At 36.4% G+C, this 19,765-nt stretch overlaps 1 protein-coding gene across 4 annotated transcripts in view; it reads left to right on the forward strand.

Annotated features, from left to right (window-relative positions):
- FBXL17 (F-box and leucine rich repeat protein 17) overlaps positions 1–14,347 on the forward strand; it is a 270,127-nt gene extending 255,780 nt beyond the window's left edge. For 2 of the 4 annotated variants that reach the window (XM_057367533.1, XM_057367531.1), the window contains 2 exons: positions 246–388; positions 13,235–13,296. In XM_057367533.1, coding sequence (XP_057223516.1) covers positions 246–384 — 139 coding nt within the window. In that variant the 3' untranslated portion in view covers positions 385–388; positions 13,235–13,296. Of the gene's footprint in view, positions 1–245; positions 389–13,234 lie in introns of all 4 variants that reach the window. The other 2 variants (XM_057367532.1, XM_057367530.1) reach the window with 2 other exon arrangements.
- The last annotated feature ends 5,418 nt before the right edge of the window (positions 14,348–19,765 follow it).

Genomic DNA, 19,765 nt, shown 5'->3' on the forward strand with positions numbered 1-19,765 from the left:
CATGATTAATAGAGAAATATATAGGAAAAATATGTTTGTCAGTGTATATATATGTGTTTGCACATGTGTGTACTCCTAATTTGAAGAGACAGCTTCAACATAGTTCAGAATTATGAAATATAATGTCATTTACAACATACATGATGACTGCTTCCCAAAACTTTATGAGCATTATTCAGTGTGTGCATGGAACTGAGCCTGCCATCTCCAGAGCTGTGTGTTTCATGCCTTTAATGTCTTTCCAGCTCTGATAGCCATTGGGCGGTACAGCATGACAATAGAGACAGTGGATGTTGGATGGTGCAAAGAGATCACAGACCGTGGAGCCACCCAGATTGCTCAGCGCAGCAAATCCCTCAGATACTTGGGACTGATGAGATGTGATCAGGTAAGGAGCCTTTGCCTGGTTCTGAGTGTGTGTGTGAGTGTTCCTGTGTGTGTGTGTGAAGGAGGCAGCAAAACTTTCTTTTCTCTGCACAAAAAGGTTTGGTATTCACTACTGTAGCAACTCTTCTGGTGTGCTGTGTTCACCTATGCAGCTGAAAAGGTACCTGGGGAACTAAAAGGGGCATTATAAATGTTYGCTGACACAGATTTTCAAAATACACCCCTAGGTTACATCTGCAGCCTGAAGTGCTCACAAAAGTTTTGTGTAAAATGTGCCCTCTGACAGTTTTCAATGTTTTTGTCTGAAAGGGGTTTATATGTCTTGTTATAACTGTGACAGAACACTTTGTTTTTTAAAAAAAGGAAAACAAATCTGTAGTGTTACTTCTAGAGTGATTTAGTGATTTTCTATATATCTGTGCTCTTGYTCATGTATAATGGTTTTGAAAACAGAGGGGAAAAGATTTTAATAAAACCATAATGCTAAAAATAGGAAAAATACTTTCTTATTATACAGCTTGTACTTGGAGCATAGCAGGAATGTCTATAAGTTTTAGCACTTCATCATTAGAAGAAGAGAGAAGGCAGTCCATCTCCACTTGACCTTGCAAATAGCCTTCAGAAATCATGTTCCTRTTTAGAGAGAGATCAAGCAGCTTGGGAGAACAGCAGAAATAGCTAAAGGAAAAGTCACTGGAGGTCCATAGTCTCTGACCTCAAGTCCTCACATAAACCTGCAGGGATTGTTTCTTGTCCAGCCATCATCAACAAGATGTCCATCTTGTGATGCCCATCTTAAGCATCTCTCAGGCTTGTGGATTTCTGATTGGATACACCCTGTGGAAAAACAGTTTTTAGTGTAAGAAACTATATGCTCTAAACCATTATCTTGCATCCCGCTATAGGAGACAATGACAAAACCCAGTATTTCAAATGGCAAGGAATAGTAATGTCCAGGTCAGTAATAAAGTTAGAAATAACRTTTTGCAAAGCCAGCCTTAGGCAGTTTCCAGTTTGAGAGGAGGTTGAGCACTTCGGAAGAATTGCTCTGTCTATCAAAGCTGAGTCCACTTAATCTCCTAAACATTAGTGTTTTATAAGAGGCAACAGACAAAAAGTGTGTGTGAATCTCTTTGATGGGTTGTGCTAAGATTATGTACTTAGAGAATGTTAAAAGGGTAACTTGACCTTGGGAATTAAACCTGACCCTGAATCATCTAATCACTTTTGCACATGTATTTTGTGAATTTAGCTAATGTTGAACAATCAAAAAGGATCTAATAAATGCAATAATTTTATCCTGCCTTCAACTTCTATAGAAAATGGATGATCTTATGTTGAATACATCGGCTTTACTGCTTCATAATTTTTACTATATGTTGTTTTTGTAGACATGTGCTAMAGTCTATATTCCTCTAATTGCTGGTAGATGCTTTTCTAGTTCTTTGCAGAGCAGTAGGCACCATCTTTTGTGTTATGAAAAGCAACTGCTTAAAGGGAAACAAAATATTCTTTAAGAAAGCTGTAGGGAAGATAGAAAAGCACTGTTGATGGTGTGCCTGCAAGTGTGTGTGTGTGCATCTGCAAGTATTCAAAATATGGTAGCTAAAAGATGTTAAGAAATTTGTGAATTCTGTTATAGTAAACAGTGTAATAGTGGGACTGCCACTGGGAATTATTTTCTTGTTTGCAAAGCCTTGATGGGAAGAATAACTCCACAGACAGAATGAAGTAAGTACCCTTCACTTAAGGGAGTTTTGGCAGCTAGGAGCTGCCAACTCCCTTTTTCCACTGCAAATGAACAGAGAAATTACTGAACAAAATTGTGTTCTCAACTGTCTCTCCCCAATATCATGCAGAACTAATTTTTTCCAATGGCTGCTCTATTAAATTAAAAATGTCAGTGTCCAGCACATCATTAAAGAGAATTCTTGGTGGTGCTGAAGGGTTTATTTACATTCCCTGTTGGCTGAAATTCTTGTCTTTGTACTGTTGTCAGCTTGCAGTAAAGAGAGGGTTAGAAGATCTGTCCCTTCTRACCACACTTCCTTTTCTAAGGTACTGACTGTTGTGCTGGTACCAGGTTGCTTTTATGCCTTTCTAAGAATTGCAGGCATTAGGAGGGAAGTACTTAAACACAGTTACATAAGGAACATATGTAAGTAGACTTCAAATGGATACCACTAAAACACTCTTTATGAGCCAGGCTCTTTGGAATTTCTTTGATATGCACTTGACATAAATTAGAGGCCTCAAGAGTACTCCCCAGAAAGATCAAGAGAGGCTGCAAGCCTGGGTGAAGGCAGCCTCTGTTTTATGCCATTGATTATCCAAGTGCCTCCAGGCAATGTGTTTCAGTAGATGCAGAGCATTATTGATCCAGACCATGAAAATAATCCAATCATTCAYTTTTTTCTCAAACTACTATTGCCATGACCTTTCTTTTTATCATTTTTCCTACCATCTAACATGCACACCACAGGAGTAGTATGGTCTTTGCCTTAAAATAGATGACATTGTGTTGGGAAATGTCATTAAAAATGCTGACTTTACTATGAGATCATCATAAGGACAGCATATATTTTGGTTGGAACTTTCCTATATCAGATGGGATATATCTGAGACACTATGATCCAGATCTACAAAAGTGTGAAAGCAATCTAGAGTAGACTCTAAATGTTTTTAAATACCTATGTTCTGAACAGGAATTCCTCACTTGTCTGCATACCAACATGAACAAGTACTTGGAAGCAGCCAGGCCCCTTCTCCCTAGTGATCTCACTCACAGGACAGGGTGTCAACACTACAAAGATGTTTTTGTGTATGTGGGTGTCTGTGGGTCTGTGCAGGCACCAGGCAGCACTTGGGACCACACAAGTCACGCATTCCATAAAAAGAAAATGTTGCCATTCTGAGCCTCTATTTCTTTTGAAAGCAGTAACAGATAAAGTCAGTTATTTAAGGCGAAAGCAGGGCATTTTAGAGGTTTGTAATTGGAAAAATCATGAAAGAGAGGGCAATTCTGCTTTGCATTCCGGTGTTGCTRCCTGTGTTCGTGCTGTGCCGTGCTCCCAGTGGCAGCGAGCCAAGCTCCATTCCTTCGTGTTGCCTCTTCCCGGTGCTCTGGGAGCAGGGTGGAACTGTAAACTCCCCATTCTCCTGCTCAGAGTGGTGCTGTGCTGCTGGGGGCTGCAGCCCAAGGCTGTGTTTTAGGTTGATGTGACTGTGTGGCAGCACAGGGTGGGTTAGTTGGTGCTGCTTGGGAGTGCGGAAGCTCTTGGTTTATCACCCTGGTGAACTCCAGGGAAAGCAGAACAAGGGATTATATTCCATTCACCTTAGGTTGGCTCCCCATAGCAGAAAGAGAGCATGACTGTCTGCTCTTCCAACCAAATTATAATTGTAGCTCTGTATTTTTTATCACAGCTTAGGAAAGTGAATGTTTTAAAGGGTAATTGRACCTTTCCTGTAATTATTTCAAGTACCTTGAGAAAGGTGTGGGCAGTTGGAGGATACTTCCTTTCCTCCCACAAACACTGACATCAGAATTCCTAAGAACTTCACTTGCATCCTAAGGACATAAAATGATGTTCTGTATCAAAATAACAGATTTAAATGCATGTTTCAAGCTTCTTTTTCTGAGTACAGTGTAGTATACATTCCTACCTTTAAACTGATCTATATACTATTTACTTCTAGTTAGTAAATAATTTTGAAATATTTTGTATTTCATATTAAAAAAAAATGGAGGAAGAGTGTGATGTTCTCTTTATTATTTATTGGTAGAACTCATTTGAAAGATGTCTTTGTACACTTCTTTCTCGTGCTTTCACAACAAGTGAAACAGCTTTAAATAATGGCAGCTAAAATCTTCACTCTTGGGGAAAATGGCTGGGTATCAACAAGGAAATAGGAGCTAAAAAATTGACTTTTTTTTTCTGGGTGATAGCTTGACTGGTTGAACAATGTGTCACAATAATCTTCCTGCAACTGTTCTCACACACATTTTCATATTTCAAAATTCCTTTCCTATAACTGCAGTGCAATTTGCAATGGTTATCAGCAGTGCTGCCACATAAATGCAGGAGACATTGCTTGGTAACATAGGCAAAAAAAATTACACTGAAAAACAGAGGCCACGAAATTCAATATTCACCAGTATGTGTGAATGAAATGAAGAGTCCAACAAAGCTGGCTGTGAAGGGATACACAACTTAGTTAATAAATCATGTTGGCCCTTATTCATTGCTTTCTTCTTTTTTTTTTTTTTTTTCCTTTTTTCTGTCTATTTTTTTAGATTATTTTCTCAAAAAATATATAATTTATTTTCATGAAAATACTTCTGAAGGCCTGTAGCTTATTCCAGATGACTTTTTCAGATGAATTGTAGCATATATTTCCTATTCTAGTTTTACTGAGCTATTAGAGCACAGAAATTGATGGTCAGTACAACTGACAAAAAGACAAACTATTTTATGCTACCAGAAAGAGGAAGGAAGATAGATGATCCCTAAAAATAAAATTGGTCAGTTAAGAAATTACTTGCATATTAAGTAAGAATAAGATTTTTTAGAAAATATGTGGATTTTTAATGTAATTTATCATTTTTTTCCTTCTACAAAACCTGTTTTAGAAATATTTATACATACCTATTCAGTGAAGACTGCAAGTCATTAGCCTAACAGGAGTGCAGCTTCTCTTAAATGAAACATTTTTATCCTTCACTCAAAAGTTTTTAATTTACATGGCTAGTCTGCTACTGAAGGTAAGTGAAAAAGAGCTGATAACCTATATTCTAGAGATAAACCCTTCAATTTCAAGTATACTCTTGAGCTAAACTGTTCTTAATCAAAGGTAGAAGAATGAGAATACAGAGCCATGGCTTGTTTTAATATAATTATCACAGCAATTTGCCTTCCACCTTCAGAAAATGCTAACTATCATTAGCCTGGTCAGAAAACCTGGCAAATTGGTATCTTTTCTTCTTTTATGTTACAAGGGGTTCATTTAGAGATTTGAAATTATGGTTTTGTGATTTTAAGAGGAATGGAAATATCCAATCATTTCCTTTAAGAAAAATTTGGTAGCCCTTTTTTTCTGTTAAATTACTATAATTTGTTCAAGTTACATTGCTGCATATTAAAAAAGAATTGCTGTATTTTTTTAAAGTTTTGTGTGTATAATGTAGGAGTTGCAATTGATACATCTCTCCATGAATAATGAAGATTTTATATTCATGAAATCTGTGAATCCCATTAGGAGGAAACCACAGCTCTCCCACAACAAAAGGAGAATAGCATTTATTTCACTTTGGTTTTCAATAAAACAATTTTAAAAGTCTGAACAATACTACTTCTGGCTTTTTGCCCCTAGCTAACTAGGATAACAGATCTATTATGTGTGTAAACGAAAGTATCTGCTAAAATACAAAAAAAAAAAAAGGATTTTAAAAGCTTAAGATTTTGCTTTTTTAGTTTAACTGTTTCTTTGCTAAAAGATTTTTATCCTCCAAGCCAATAATTCTACAACAATTCCATGGCACTGGGCTGAAGACGGATTCTTCCTGAGTTAATGAAATTGTCCTTGTTTTTAAAAAGCACCCACATGACCATATCATTCTGTAATAGAAAGCTGAGCCCTCAGCTGCTGATCAACCGTTCAAAATCATTATAAGACCAACTATTAAGAAAGAATGCAATGTGAACTAGCCAGGATTTTTAATAATAAAAAAAAATAGAATCATTGCTCCCTGGAACTTCCTCTTATTTTTGCCAGCTGACAACTTTTGAGAAAGATTCCTCTGTTAGTTTTACATGCTGTCATTTTGACAGGTATTAAAGTAATGTGCTCAAATTAGTAATGTAGTTGAATAGGAAAGGAAATATTCAGTGTTATTAACTCAAGAGGCAGAAAGTAATCTGAAAGATTATTTATCACTATATAAATTAACACTGTCATTTCACTGCATATGGGTCTTTATTAATTTTTAAAAGAACAAAGCTTTTGAAATGTATATAATACTTGTAATATTTTTACCTGGAAGTATTTCTATAAGTAGAGTCTAAGAGTTCATCTAATGAAATGGGCAGAATTAGCAAACCAACTAACCAGCCAAACTGAATGATTCTTTTAGAATGGTTTCTCTGATYAATAGAAAGAACAAACCCTCACAATAAGCAAAGAGAATTGAGAGTGAAACCCTTTTTATTTACACAACTTGAATATTCAATAGGGTGTTGGCAGCAATGATTAGGACAGAAAGCTCTGAAATAATGGCTGTGCTAGAAAACTGCATCCTCACAGAGACCTGAAATGGGTGCTGCTGRCTTGCAGTAGACTGGCAGTTTGAGGCGGTAATGTTCACATGAGAAAACAACCACAACAATGAATTTCATCCCTTTCAGGTGAGATTTAAACAAGAACTATAAAGTCGATATATTCCATGAGCTTGCCTTGTTATATGTTCTGAAATCCTTCCAGAAGTGCTACCATGGAATATTAGAAGATTTGTGTATTTCATTTATTTCAATTCACACGGCAGAAAGGATTGCAGATATTTCTATTTACCTGCTCCTTCCCTGTTACAAATATAAATGGGAAATTAATTGCTAAGGTTTAACACAATTAAGTTGTCAAATGTCATGATAATAATAACACATCAGACTATACTTGCCAATTTTGTTATTTATGAGTCTACAGATAAATACATTGTTCGTATATGTGGGCATGCATGATTGTTTTTCTTTTTTTTTTTTTTTTTCCTCAATAACAGCATCCACTAAGTCAAAATACATTCTTTGCTGAAGTCGTAAGGGACTTTATTTGGACTATAGGATATTGTGCTAATATTGGTAGTGCTGTTATTTTATTAAAGTCCTAAACAAAGGTTCTGCCCCTGGGCATAAGGGCAGTCACTGAAACTCTATGGAATATGTCTGCCTTAGTTGATCAAGTGCACTTCACACAAAACGTTTCCAGAAATCTTTAATTTTGTTATGGCTACAGGCAACAGTTATAATTGGGCCACCTGAGAATGTAATTCATTCAACTATTAGCAGAAAAAAATCAAACAAAGTACACTTTTTATAAGACACTCACTTGGGGAAGCAAACTGCAGCTTATGAAAATGTTTTCCTTGTAACTCCAAGTGTGTATATTTTGTATTTTATTGTAAAATATTAGAGAAATTGGAACATAAAATGTTTTCCAAATCCTCCATTATGGATACACAATGACTATGAAGTAATTTCTTTGACCATTGCATGCAAATTTGCAGTACTGCTCTATGTGTACTGAGACAGAAGCGCACACAARTATCAGTACCCCTAATGCTGCAATACCATTCCATAAGCAAAAATGTCAACAGTATTATAAGAAAGCCCTTTTGGGACAAATCTTTTTGCATTTCTTTTGTGTCAAGTTGATTTTTTGATTCTTTAGGTATAGAAATGTAATGATAATACTTGTGCCGTTTTTCTAACCTATCTCTATGGCAGCCCTCCAAATATTTTGGTCTAAATGTTACTTTCTTACCAGCTAACATTTCCTAAAATTCTTAACAAGTACTAGACTTCTAAGATTAAGCTAGCAGTTATATGTATTATTAATGCCTTTCTGTACAGATATTGCTGACTCAGGGTATTATAAATCAGTCTGTTATTTTTTATTAATGACTGGCCTATCAAGTTATATAACGGTAGATACGAACCTGCGTTGTCCTCAGAAATCAGCTAACCAATGCCCCTTCCATGGGCTAGGTTAGATGCTATGCAAGAAATATTTCATAGTTGTCATCCGTGAATGGTGCTCTTATGGGCACAAGCAGGTTTTTGTAAGAAGTTCTAGTACTGCACCTTTGCACTAATCCAGTTTTGCAAGCATAGGGTTGGAAGGCTTTAGCTTTTTTATTTATATAACTGCTTATTGGTTTCAGTTATTAACTTGGAATGGAGATTTTCAATTATCAAGTTGAATAATTGATACCAATAATGACCAACCAATAATGGGTTGGTCATTACCTTGAAGTCATTAGGATGTGAAGATCTTTAGATTTTGTTATTGAATAAGACCATTCAGACCCTTTAGATTTAAATACTGAATGCTCATTTACTGTGTAGAGCTATATGAAATTCAGGTGATAACTCTACTCTCCCTTTTTGGTATTGCCCTAGATGATACAACACAGACATTCTTGGCACATTTTAATGGCTTCAGAGTCTGAACTGTATTCTAAGACTAACCTTGATGCACCTATAGGAGGAGTTTTGGAAATCAGTAGACAATTTTACAATTTCTGGCAATTTAGCGAAGGAATATCCAGTCCCAGAGAAGATACCAGAATGTGCTATCAGCTAAAGATAAGCTAAGAAACTAGGAAAGTCCTGTTTAGGAAACACCCCTCTACCTCAGTCTCTGTTCCTGAATTGTGAATGAAACTATCAGTCTCATTAAAAAGAAATACCTAGTTTGGCAGATGGTTTCATATGTAATCTCTAATTTACCTCAACAGGATTRGGAAAACTTGACTCTTTTAACAAAATCTGTTGGAGGAACATACTGAAAACAAAGGTTAATTTTTAAAAAATATAGCTAACTGTTTTTGCTTGTAATTTGAATTTTTCATTAAAACTTGTGGAAGGTGGCATAACAGAAATTTCTGAAGATGTTCTGTGTCAGATGAGTGGTCTGCTACATTAGTAAATACTGGCAATCAGACTAGATGGGTAAATATAGCATGCCAGATCAAAATATGATTGAATATTTTTTCTGTGAGTAACTTTCGGTTTACTCTTGAGTCTGAAAAAATCATGAGTATTGGTTACTTTATCCTGTGAAAAATATTTACAGATTAATGGGGTTTTTCAGGCTTTCTGTTATGGACAGATCATTTTGCCTAAAGTAAAGTAAACGTGTTGAATACTGAATTACCATTTTTCTCAGTATTTCAGCCACATTTTGTGTGTACGAAGCAGAGTGAGATGAAAGTTCTCCAAAGAGGCACTCACAAAACCCTTTTGCCAGTGCTCCATTTCACATGGCCTTGAAGAACATTCTTGTTCTTCTTTCCAGGATGAATTCCTAATCATTACATGAGAAATACTCTTTAGCACTGATATTTAAATACTCTCTTCACAACCATTAGATGTCATAGATGAAGAAGAAACTAAGGAGGTCCTTCCCCAACAACATTTGTCACAAATGCAAGTATATCTTCTGGGAAATAGACAATATATGTTCAGGTGTTTTTARACAAAAAGTATTCAAAATTGTGACTTCTGTGTAACTGCTCGAATTGAGTTAAAAGGAGATAATACCACTTGGTCTTCCCAGCTTCTGTAACCCATTTTCTCCTTTGTTTTGTTTTTTTAATCTATTCTTTGGCCTGGGATAAATTTTTATTTCGACAAGAAAAAAGAAGTTTCAAACCAGTCTTTGTTGTTATTTTCTTTTTTTGTTTGATGACCAGGATTTGCACAAACCTATTACTTTCATTCTTAATGATAAGGGCTGCATTCTTTCATTATGCATTAAAATATAATTGAAGAGCTATTCAAATTCAAATGAATGATTATGTATTAGACAATCTAACTAGTTTATCTGCAGACAGTAGTCTTTCTTTTGACAACTCAAAAGATGAAGATTAATGAAAGTCCTGTGAAAGAAAAATATCGCATTTTAAAGCATATTAAGATGTGGAGATTTTTTGTTTTCATTCATTGAACAAGAATGTTTAAGCTCAGAAGGGAAAATTGCTCTGTTTGTGTAATGAACTTATTTTGGGAATGACATTCAGTCCTTTCGTTTTATCACCAGCCAGGCTGATCTTAACAAAGAGACAAAAGCTTGTGTTCTAATGGCTGGGTGTAAGACTTCTTTTCGTCTTAATCCTACCACCAGGGAAATGATGACAAGGGAGTTGACTTGGATATTACTTTTCACATTCATTAATAAAGAATAAAATGTTTATTTCTCTGTGTTTTTACCTTTCAGATAGTGCAGTTGTAATCCAATACTAAAGAGTGTTCAAAATACTAAATGTTTTTCGCTGTTTTAACATATGATCTGACTTTTCTCATGGTAAAGAAATGGCGTCAAAATTTTCGGATAGAGAGTCATTTCTTTCTCATCTCTGGATCCAGGCTGGTTGTCCCACTGCCAAATAAGATCCATTTTCTCCCTCTTCTCTTGTGTAATTTACATTGAATTTAATTTGGCATCATTTTTAACTCTTTTCTGTTTACTCTTTTCGGATTAAAAATGCTTCTGTTTAACTTAAAGTGACATATATTTGATCATTTATTATGAAGGCATTATTATGATAAGTTATTTTTTTCCTTTATCATGAGAGTAAACTCAGTTTTTCAAACTCAAATTTTTTTCTGAAAATTTTATGATTCCAAATACATACATAGGATTTGTCATTACTTTGCTTTTTAATGTTAAAGTTATAACACAAGTTATTATCTAGGATCAAACTAATAATTTAAAATATTCATTTAATACTCCAGTAAAAACTGGAGAAAAGCTTTTACTCTTCAGGCTTTGGTCAGAAAATAGCTGGTTTTCTCAGCAGCACTTCTGCGATGCTTTTATCTGCCTTCTCTATACTCAGTTTATTTTGTGGCTGTATTTGGCACTGCTGTTTAGTAAACTAGTAATAATTGGCAACAATTTTATTAAATATTTTATCTAGTAATAATTTTATGAGAAAAAGCTTAGGACAAACAGTTAGTGCTAAGTGGTTTACCATAGATTTTTTCATGGGTTAAGACTAAAAGATAAAATCATGTGTCTGYCATGGGCCATGCTGAAGTTGGCTGGTAGCAAATACATCAGCTCATACCACACTAGGCTGTACCTTYTGTCCGTGTCCTGAGTCCAGTGCACCATGACTTGGAGATCATTTCCGGCATCATCTTCGTAATGAATGCACCTTCATGTTTCTTGTAACAGCCTATGACACTGGCTCTAAAGCCATCATATCCATGCTATTCTAACAAGTAATGCCCAAGAGTGCCAAATGTTAATAACTTTGATGTGCTTGTAATATTTTCAGCTATCCAGGAGATAAATAATGCGTCTTCTTCAAGATTCCCAGTCAGAGCAAAATGAGCAGATGTCTGTTGTAAGCATCTTTGTTGTGGCTGAGTTAAACTATTAAGAGAAGTTTCTGGTAGTGTGATGGATTCTGCCATGAGTCTCTGCAGCTTAACTCTAATGAAAAGAGACTTCTGACTGTTTTTGAATAGGCATAAAGTAGGAAATTACTGCTACTTTGAGAGACTGTTCCCTTCCAAGCAATATTGCAATGAATTGTTGCTTGCAGTTTGCAAGTATGTATTCAGCTGTAAATATCAAATATTATGGGATACGTGTGCTATCTCTGATTTCATTTTGATTTATTAAAAGTCACTTCTCGTTTTTCAGCACTGGAAGATACTACTGTAACATAGCAATTTGCCAGAGAAGTACAGTTTGTACTGTGAAGTTGAACCAGTTTTCTATACAAGTCAGTCTCAGCTAGATGAAACTTCCAATGAAGATTGAGTGTTTCTATTATCAAAGTAGAAGAACTGGATATTAAACCTTTCATTTATCCTTGTCATTGGGTGCAATCACTGTTCAGAGGGAAGCTCTTGTTATCTTTTAAGGACAAAAATATTATTAGATACTGTGGCTACTGTGCTTTAAAATATTATTCGCAAGATGGATTTTTGTAATGGTAGTAAACATTTCAGTCTGGCTCCTTACTTTTGGCCTTGAATGTGGAACACGGGGGGGAAAAAGGCAAATAATGCCATCAGTTGTACGTGCCACTGATGTGGGTGGTTCGGTAACTGCAGTATCAATGCATTTTAAAATGCCCAACTGTTCAGTGAAGATTTCAAAGAGCCAGCTAGAAGTCATAATTCTTGGGTTAATCTTTTATTTGTCTAAAGGATGAAGAAAGCTGTTTACCTCTGTGATATGAACTGCAATCGTCTTTAAAATAATTGACAAATTAATCCCCTCACAGCACTGCAATTGTAAAGGTGTTGGGTTTAGCTGGGCTTGTCTGATTGTCTTGTGTTAGGAAGAATAAAGGTGCTAACTTGAATGTCTCAGATTTAAGAGGCACATCCCAGACCCAGCCATCTTGTAGGTTTGAATTATTGATCCCGCCATTCCTGCCCACAAAACTCTTTCTTCAGAATTATCCTCACAATATAAGGATAAAATAAAATCTTCTGCCAGTGGTGTATATGAAGATATRCAGGACTTTTAACTTTTGGAAAAAGGGACAAACAAGAGTACCTAATCTATCTGTAACACAGAATAATTTTAAATTTTTCCCCATTTTTAGTCATGTTATCTGTTACTTTTCATTAAAGACTTGTTGATCGCAACCATACAGCGCAAGCTCATTTCAGCAAAGTAAATTGTGTTTTTAAATGTACAAACTTAGTATTTGTAAATGTATCCAGAACTGTGCCATAAATTAATTGATTTAATCAATTTTCATTTTCCAAAGCCGAACAAACTCACATTTTTAAACGTATGTCTGATTGAGCAACTTTGAATAAATAACTTCTGTTTCAAGGTAGAAGTCTGTTGTTTTGTTATATCATGTTGTTTAACCAGGATGGTAAAACTTCTCCATTTACAATTAAACCAAAGCATGTGCTTTTTTTTTTTTCCTTCTCTAACAGAACATTATGTTCTGCACRTTTATTTTGTGATAAATGCATCCAAAACTGTAGTAATAGTGAGGAGCCCAATCCTGCAAGCCTGCTCAGGAATCCAAAGTTTGTCCATTCATTTTGCTTGCCTACTCTTACCCTTTTAACTCATTTTTTGCCCATCACAGGTTCTGTTCTTTGCTTGCAGGTGAATGAGGCCACAGTGGAGCAGCTGGTGCAGCAATACCCTCACATAACCTTCAGTACTGTGCTACAGGATTGCAAGAGAACACTGGAGCGGGCTTATCAAATGGGCTGGACACCCAACATGTCTTCTGGCTCTTAACCTCCTGTACCAACACGTTTCATTCTGCTGCATTCAGTAGATCTAATGGGGATTGCAGAAGGGTTTATGAAAACCTTTCCTATGATGCAATATAGTTGTGAGTTTACAGAGGTTACAGTAAAATGGCAAAAAGCTGTACACTGACTTTAACATACTGTACAACTAAGTACAAATATTGAAGCAAAACTTTAGAAATGCTTTGTGGTTTTATTTGCATAAAAGTTATAAAAGCCTTTGGCAAATTTCTTGAAGTGGATTCCTACTAGTTCTCTGGATAGTTTGAGTTATAGATGTTAAGCTTGTTTTCCTCTTGTTTACTTTGCCTTGGTCATGTATGTTTCCTTTGATCTGTAAATGGTAACTCAGTGCTAGCACCAGTGCAGTTGATCAACAGGGGCCTGTGTTGAAACTGGGAACTAAACTTGATGCTTTTTATTTACTAAAGCTACCCCAGAGGTCTTAGAATAAAAGTAATAAGAATATCTACAGTGAATTACCTTTTTTTATCACTATCTTTAATTTTTTCTTTTATTATAAGAAGTTGTAGCCACATTAAAATCTTCCCACCTCAACATTTTAATAACGAGTAGCAGTGCTTAACCTAACAATAATAATTAGCTAGATTCATGAAGACAAAGAATAGTTGAATRCACCAAATATCAGAAATAAGTTAACAGTGTTTATTGTATTTGGCTGAAAAAAATTACTGTCCATTTTAAGTGAACTTGTCTCCTCTGACTATGCTATTTTGTTGATGAATTGGAAAATTCAGATGGATGGCTGTAAATCATCAATAACAGGATTTCTCTCATTTCCTGTGTGGTTGTTGTTTTAGAATGGATTTTGAAATGACAAGAGTACTTACCTTGAGAAGGCCATCTATACATGAGTCCCACCACGGGGTATCATTCTGTAGGATCAGATGCTTCTTAATACAGTGAGAGCAAGAAAATGTCCAAATACATAAAATGTTTGATTTTCTTTGTGGGACTGTTACGGTTTAACCCCAAACAGCAGCCAAGTACCATGCAGCCTCTCTCTCACTCTCRCTCACACATTGCATTCTAAGGAGTTAAATTTGAGCAGGGAATTGTGAAAATGTAGACATTGCAGCTTCAATTTGGAGTTGCTTTAACCTTTAGAGTATTACCATTTGGTTAAGAATATTGTCAGGTGTGTAACACTGGATATTTGTTTTTCAAAGGTTACAGCATTTTAATCCAAACTATGAAATGCTTAAGCTTCAGCTGAAAAGTTGCCATTATTGTCAAAATGTTTTGCTAATCCAGAAGGCCTAATGCAGCATAACATAGAAGCTTGTTTAGTATGGCTGTATAACTCTGTAAAGCTGTTTGTTGATTTCCATAGCATAATTTTTTACAACAGAAACATCAGCTCACATTACTTACAGTGAGGATGTTGAATGTTTTCTTATTAGACTTTTCAAAATGGGGATGAACTAATTTCTCTGGAAAAGAAATATATCATAAAGATTTTGTTTTAAATAAGTAGTAAATACTTGTGAACATGTGTAATGCTATGCTTTCTATTTACTCCAAAATGGCAACAATATTTTAAGAATAAAGCCAGTGAATTATATTGCAGATATAGTACAGAATCTTCGTCAATTTTCTTTTAATGGCTCTTTATGAGTACATTAAAACTATTCACACAATTTGTAAGTTTCTATTTTTTGTGAGACCTTTGATCTTGCAATAAATTTTAATAAAATAAGAAAGATGTGATGTTTCCTGTTTATCTGTGCTGCTAACTGTACTTAGACTATGCTAACAGAAAATCTGAAATCTCTATTGTTGAATAGGTAGAACTCACTAAGACATTAGCATTAACAAACTGTCCCTGCTGTGGCTGACARGGTTTAACTAGATGACATCCAGAGATCTCTTTCAACCTAAAATATGTTATAACTCTACCAGCTTTTTAAATATTATGAGTCTGGTTGGTTGTCTCTTTTCACTTCTGCCATTTTAGTCACTTCCAGTTGTTTTGCCATTTACTGACTATTCATCTGTCAATTTTATGATCATACTAATCTTTATAGATCTCTCCGTCATTAATTAATTTTTGTTTTATGTGGCATAAGAACTCTAGATGGAAATATGTTTTTGTAATTGTGGTGTTGACACAGATAGCTCCTAATTTCCTTACAATAAATCAGTTTCCAAAATAGATTTAGAGAAATAAATAATGTTGCTTGCTCCTTCATCTTCGACATATCATGTAGGGGAGATACCATTCCAGGAAAAAGAAAAGATACTGCCTCTTGTAAAAATAAAAGTTATCCATTTTGTCCTATGCAAAACTTACAGTGAATTCAGAAACTCACAGGCAGCTTCTGGATTTCCTAGGTTTCAAAAAGCTTACTTTACTAGAAAAAAAAAAAAAAAAAAAAGTCCTTTTTTCCTTCAAATTCTTTCTGGGAACCTGCTGTTTAGGTAGGGTGGCTCAGCACTTGTCTTACTAGCAAAATTTCTAGGATGGGCTTATTCAACTTGCAGGAAGGGCTAAGACAAACTCTTAAGGGCTTTCTTAATTAAGTGGTAGGTGGTTGTGAAAAAACGACAATATTAATTTTCAGTGATTCACTCTTTATATTTCAGGTAATTAAGGCTAAAACTCAGATAGGTCACCTGATGGTCACTCTACCCATCCCTCACCACCTACAGGCAGTGGGAGGGGAGTGTTCTCATGCAGTTTGTCTCACCAGGGGGAATGGCTGCTGTGATGTTTCTCCTGCAGGTTCAAATTCACTGCTCAAGCTTCCCGGTTAGTGGGAAGTTTAGTGAAATGCCAAATCCAAGCTGGCTACCTCTCTTCCCAGCAGGTGCTCTCTGTAGCACTAGGCATATTCTAGTAGTCTTTGAACAGGGACAAAGTGTATTTCTCTTAAAAATATCAAGACTATGTAGTTGAGCTAGTTACACCCCATCAGATGGGATGAATATCTCCAGGTTTATGTGAGAATGTCCTGATACCTCCCTCAGGTAGTACTTTTACACCTGAGCCAGTTGTGCATGGGAGGACAATGGCATGATAAAAAGTTTGTCTCTCGCAGGATCTGCTTCTTAYCGGCCTTCTCCCTCATCTGGCTCAAAACCCAGCTTGCTGCCAAAGGTGTGTTTGTTGTGGCCATACACCACTGGTGGTCATCCTCCCCTAGCTCATCCCCTCTACCCCTGGGCTGTCTTTAAACAGATCAGATGCTTTGCCACCACACACCCAAAATTTCTCCTGTTTCCCTGGCTGGGCGTGCAAATCTTTCCCCAGCAAATCATCTGCTGCTTTTGCCAGCAGCTGATTGAGTCATTAAACTTTAAAAGTTCAGTCTCACTCTCCCTAGCAAAGGATGGATATGGAGCTCTTGGAGAGGGTCTAGAGGAGGCCACCAGGACAATGAGAGGGATGGAGCACCTCTACTGTGAGGAAAGGCTGAGAAAATTGGGATTGTTCAGCCTGGAAAAGAGAAGACTTCAGGATGAGGTAGTTTTGGCCTTCCAGTGCTTGAAAGGAGCCCACAAAAAAGATGGAGAACTTTTTACTAGATAATGTGGTGACAGGTCAAGAGAAAGAGTTTTGGACTGAARGAGAGTAGGTTTAGATTAGATATGAAGAGGAAATTCTTTACTGTTTGAGTTGTGAGGCACTGAAACAGATTGGCCAGGGCAGCTGTGGATGCCCCATCCATGGAAATGTTGAAGGCTGGGTTGGATGGAGTTCTGAGCAACCTGGTCTAGTGAAAGTTGTCCCTGACAGTGTCAGAGGAGTTGGAACAAAATTATCTTCAAGGTTCCTTCCAACCCAAAATATTGTTTGATTCTATGAAAACAAGCTGTAATCCCTGTTAAATGAGAAAACGGCCCTGCTAAGAATAATTAGCAGTTAATTTTTACAGGCTCTCAGCTGGATTTCACRTGAGTTTGGTGATGTCCACCCAGATTCTCGAGATAAACATGGCCTTGCTGAAGATTCATAAACTGAGGAGCAAAATCAAGGAAGGCAGCAGATCACATATACCATGGTTGTATGAAAACAGCACAAAGCAAGCTTTCTTCAGGTGATGTGATCTTGAACAAGGGAAGGAAAAGGACTGTTGCATCTAATAAATAGGATAGGATTGGGAAGGATACACTATTTCTGTTGGAAGGGACGTGTAGCAGTCATTTAGTCCAGCCATCTGACAAAGCTTAGCAACTTAAGGCAACATCCAAATGCCTCTTAAACACTGCAGGTTTGGGGTCATCGGTCCAGGAAGCCTGTTCCAGAGTTTGACCACCCTCTTGGTAAAGAAATGATTCCTAACAAAATTATACATTGCACAACAATGATGGTAAGAGCAAGAATATGATGAGATCTGATCTTGTAAACATTCAGATTTATATTTTAAAGCAGGTGAGGGTTTATGCTGCTTATTTATGAAACCCCACATTAAAAGAGAGTCACTTTAAAGCAGAGTCATTTAAAGAGTCCATTACAATAAAATTATTTAAAGCAACGTTAACTTGCCTCCTGTAATTGTTTTTCTTGCAGATTTCCCCCTGAGTGACATGCTATATAGGCAGTATAGGGGACTGAGATTTTTATCTAAAGTTCTGGTACACTTAGGAGCAGAGTTGTGAAACTGTTTTTTTCAAGCCACAGACACCTGGGGAGATGCTCCAAGCTTGAGCATGTGGAATCCACCATAGATTGGCACCAAATAATTCTTTGTGATTATAGCTGTGCTTTGCCAATCTAAACAGGGTGGGTACACGGTCAGATTTTGTGACTCATAATTTTATGGGGTCATATTTCCAAGTCTTGTTTTACAAAAAATCTTCCCTATGCTTGGCTTCTTGCATGTGTTTCCACACAAGCAATCATTGTAGATTACCTGAGCGGCAGAGGAACTGTCAAAAAGCTCAGCTGTTCCTCTGGATCTTCATGTCCATTAGGCTCAGATCAACATGAATGAATTGGCTAAATCCCACCGCTGCTGATGTGGTTGCCTGACTGGAGACACTTTCACAGCATGGAAATAAACAATACCAGCTACATCTTCACATCTGTTGGAAAGAATCTCGAGCAAAATTCTTTCATTTGTGTTTAGGTTTGGGATTATATAAGGTAAATCCAGGTGTTACAGCTTTAAAAAGTTTTACTAATAGATTGTGTTTCAGCTTTAAAAAGTTTTACTAATAGATTGTGTTTCAGATACATATGGGGGCGAAAATCAACAAAAACAGCAAGCAGAACTGTTTCCTCTTAATGTTCAGGCAGGTCTTTCTGTATATAGCTGATGAAAAGTGTTTGTATATAAATAAACCTTAGAAGTCCTAAAATGAAAAATTTTACAATGAGGATTGGGCATTTCCAGCTGCTGTGAAGTTATAAAGGCTTCTGGACTGAAAATTTCATAATTTTGTGCTTTCATAATGTACTCTATTGCAAACTGCTACAGCCTTTGGTGTTTTCAAAATACCAACCCTTAGAGAAAGCTGCAAGAATATTCCTAGCAACACTAACTCCCAGGGTGCACAGTTAACTTGTCCCAGGTGCTTTGCTTTGTCTTCTCCTTGAATCAAGATCGACATCTCAATTCTTACTTTTGAAGGACTAAAAGGTTGCCTTTGTGCAGTTGTTTTAGTCTCTGCTCACCTCTCTGGACCGCATTATGTGAGTCATGGTCTCTGAAGCAATATAAATTCTGCTGTAAGGGATGGATATTTTTTTCTCTAAAATAGGCAGAAAAGTGATATTTATACACAAAGCAAAATGCTTCATATCCTTCTTTCCTTGGAGACAAATGAGAAACAAATGTAGTGAATGTTAATCACCTTGCTTGAGTCTTTCAAAGATGTTCAAATATTGAGGTCAATGAGAAAGCTAGAAAATAGAAAAAGCTAGAAAGCTAGAAAATAGAAAAAAAAATCATTTTCCTGAAGAGAAATTTCCTGAAAAGAAACAAAGCAATGATTTGCTTCCTGATTAGGAAGCAAATACACCTGGAAATCTTTAATAGCAACCAAAAAGATTGTAGCTAAACAAAATTACTTTTTTATGATACTGCAGAGGTTTGGAAGGAAGTCCAATGTCCAAATGCCCTCATGATCTTCTCAGCAGTAACAATGGAAGGGTTTGTTCCTCAGAAGTTGCCTTGCCTAGGGCCTGTATTTTCCAGGATACGGCATTCGTTTCTGTGGCTCCACTTCCAGTGGCAAGAGCTTTGCTGGGCTGCCAGGTCATTCTGGCCATCCCTGGAAAGCTCCTGGCCTGTGACTTCTGGCATTCCCCCAAACCAGTTCAGTGCTGATGATGCCCATCTCAGTTTCCCTGGAAAAATTTCAAAAGCTTCTGCATAATTTAGATGCCTGTC

Source organism: Malurus melanocephalus, unplaced genomic scaffold, assembly GCF_030028575.1.
Source record: "Malurus melanocephalus ecotype Western Australia unplaced genomic scaffold, MMel_1.1 scaffold_80, whole genome shotgun sequence".
NCBI lineage: Eukaryota > Metazoa > Chordata > Aves > Passeriformes > Maluridae > Malurus > Malurus melanocephalus.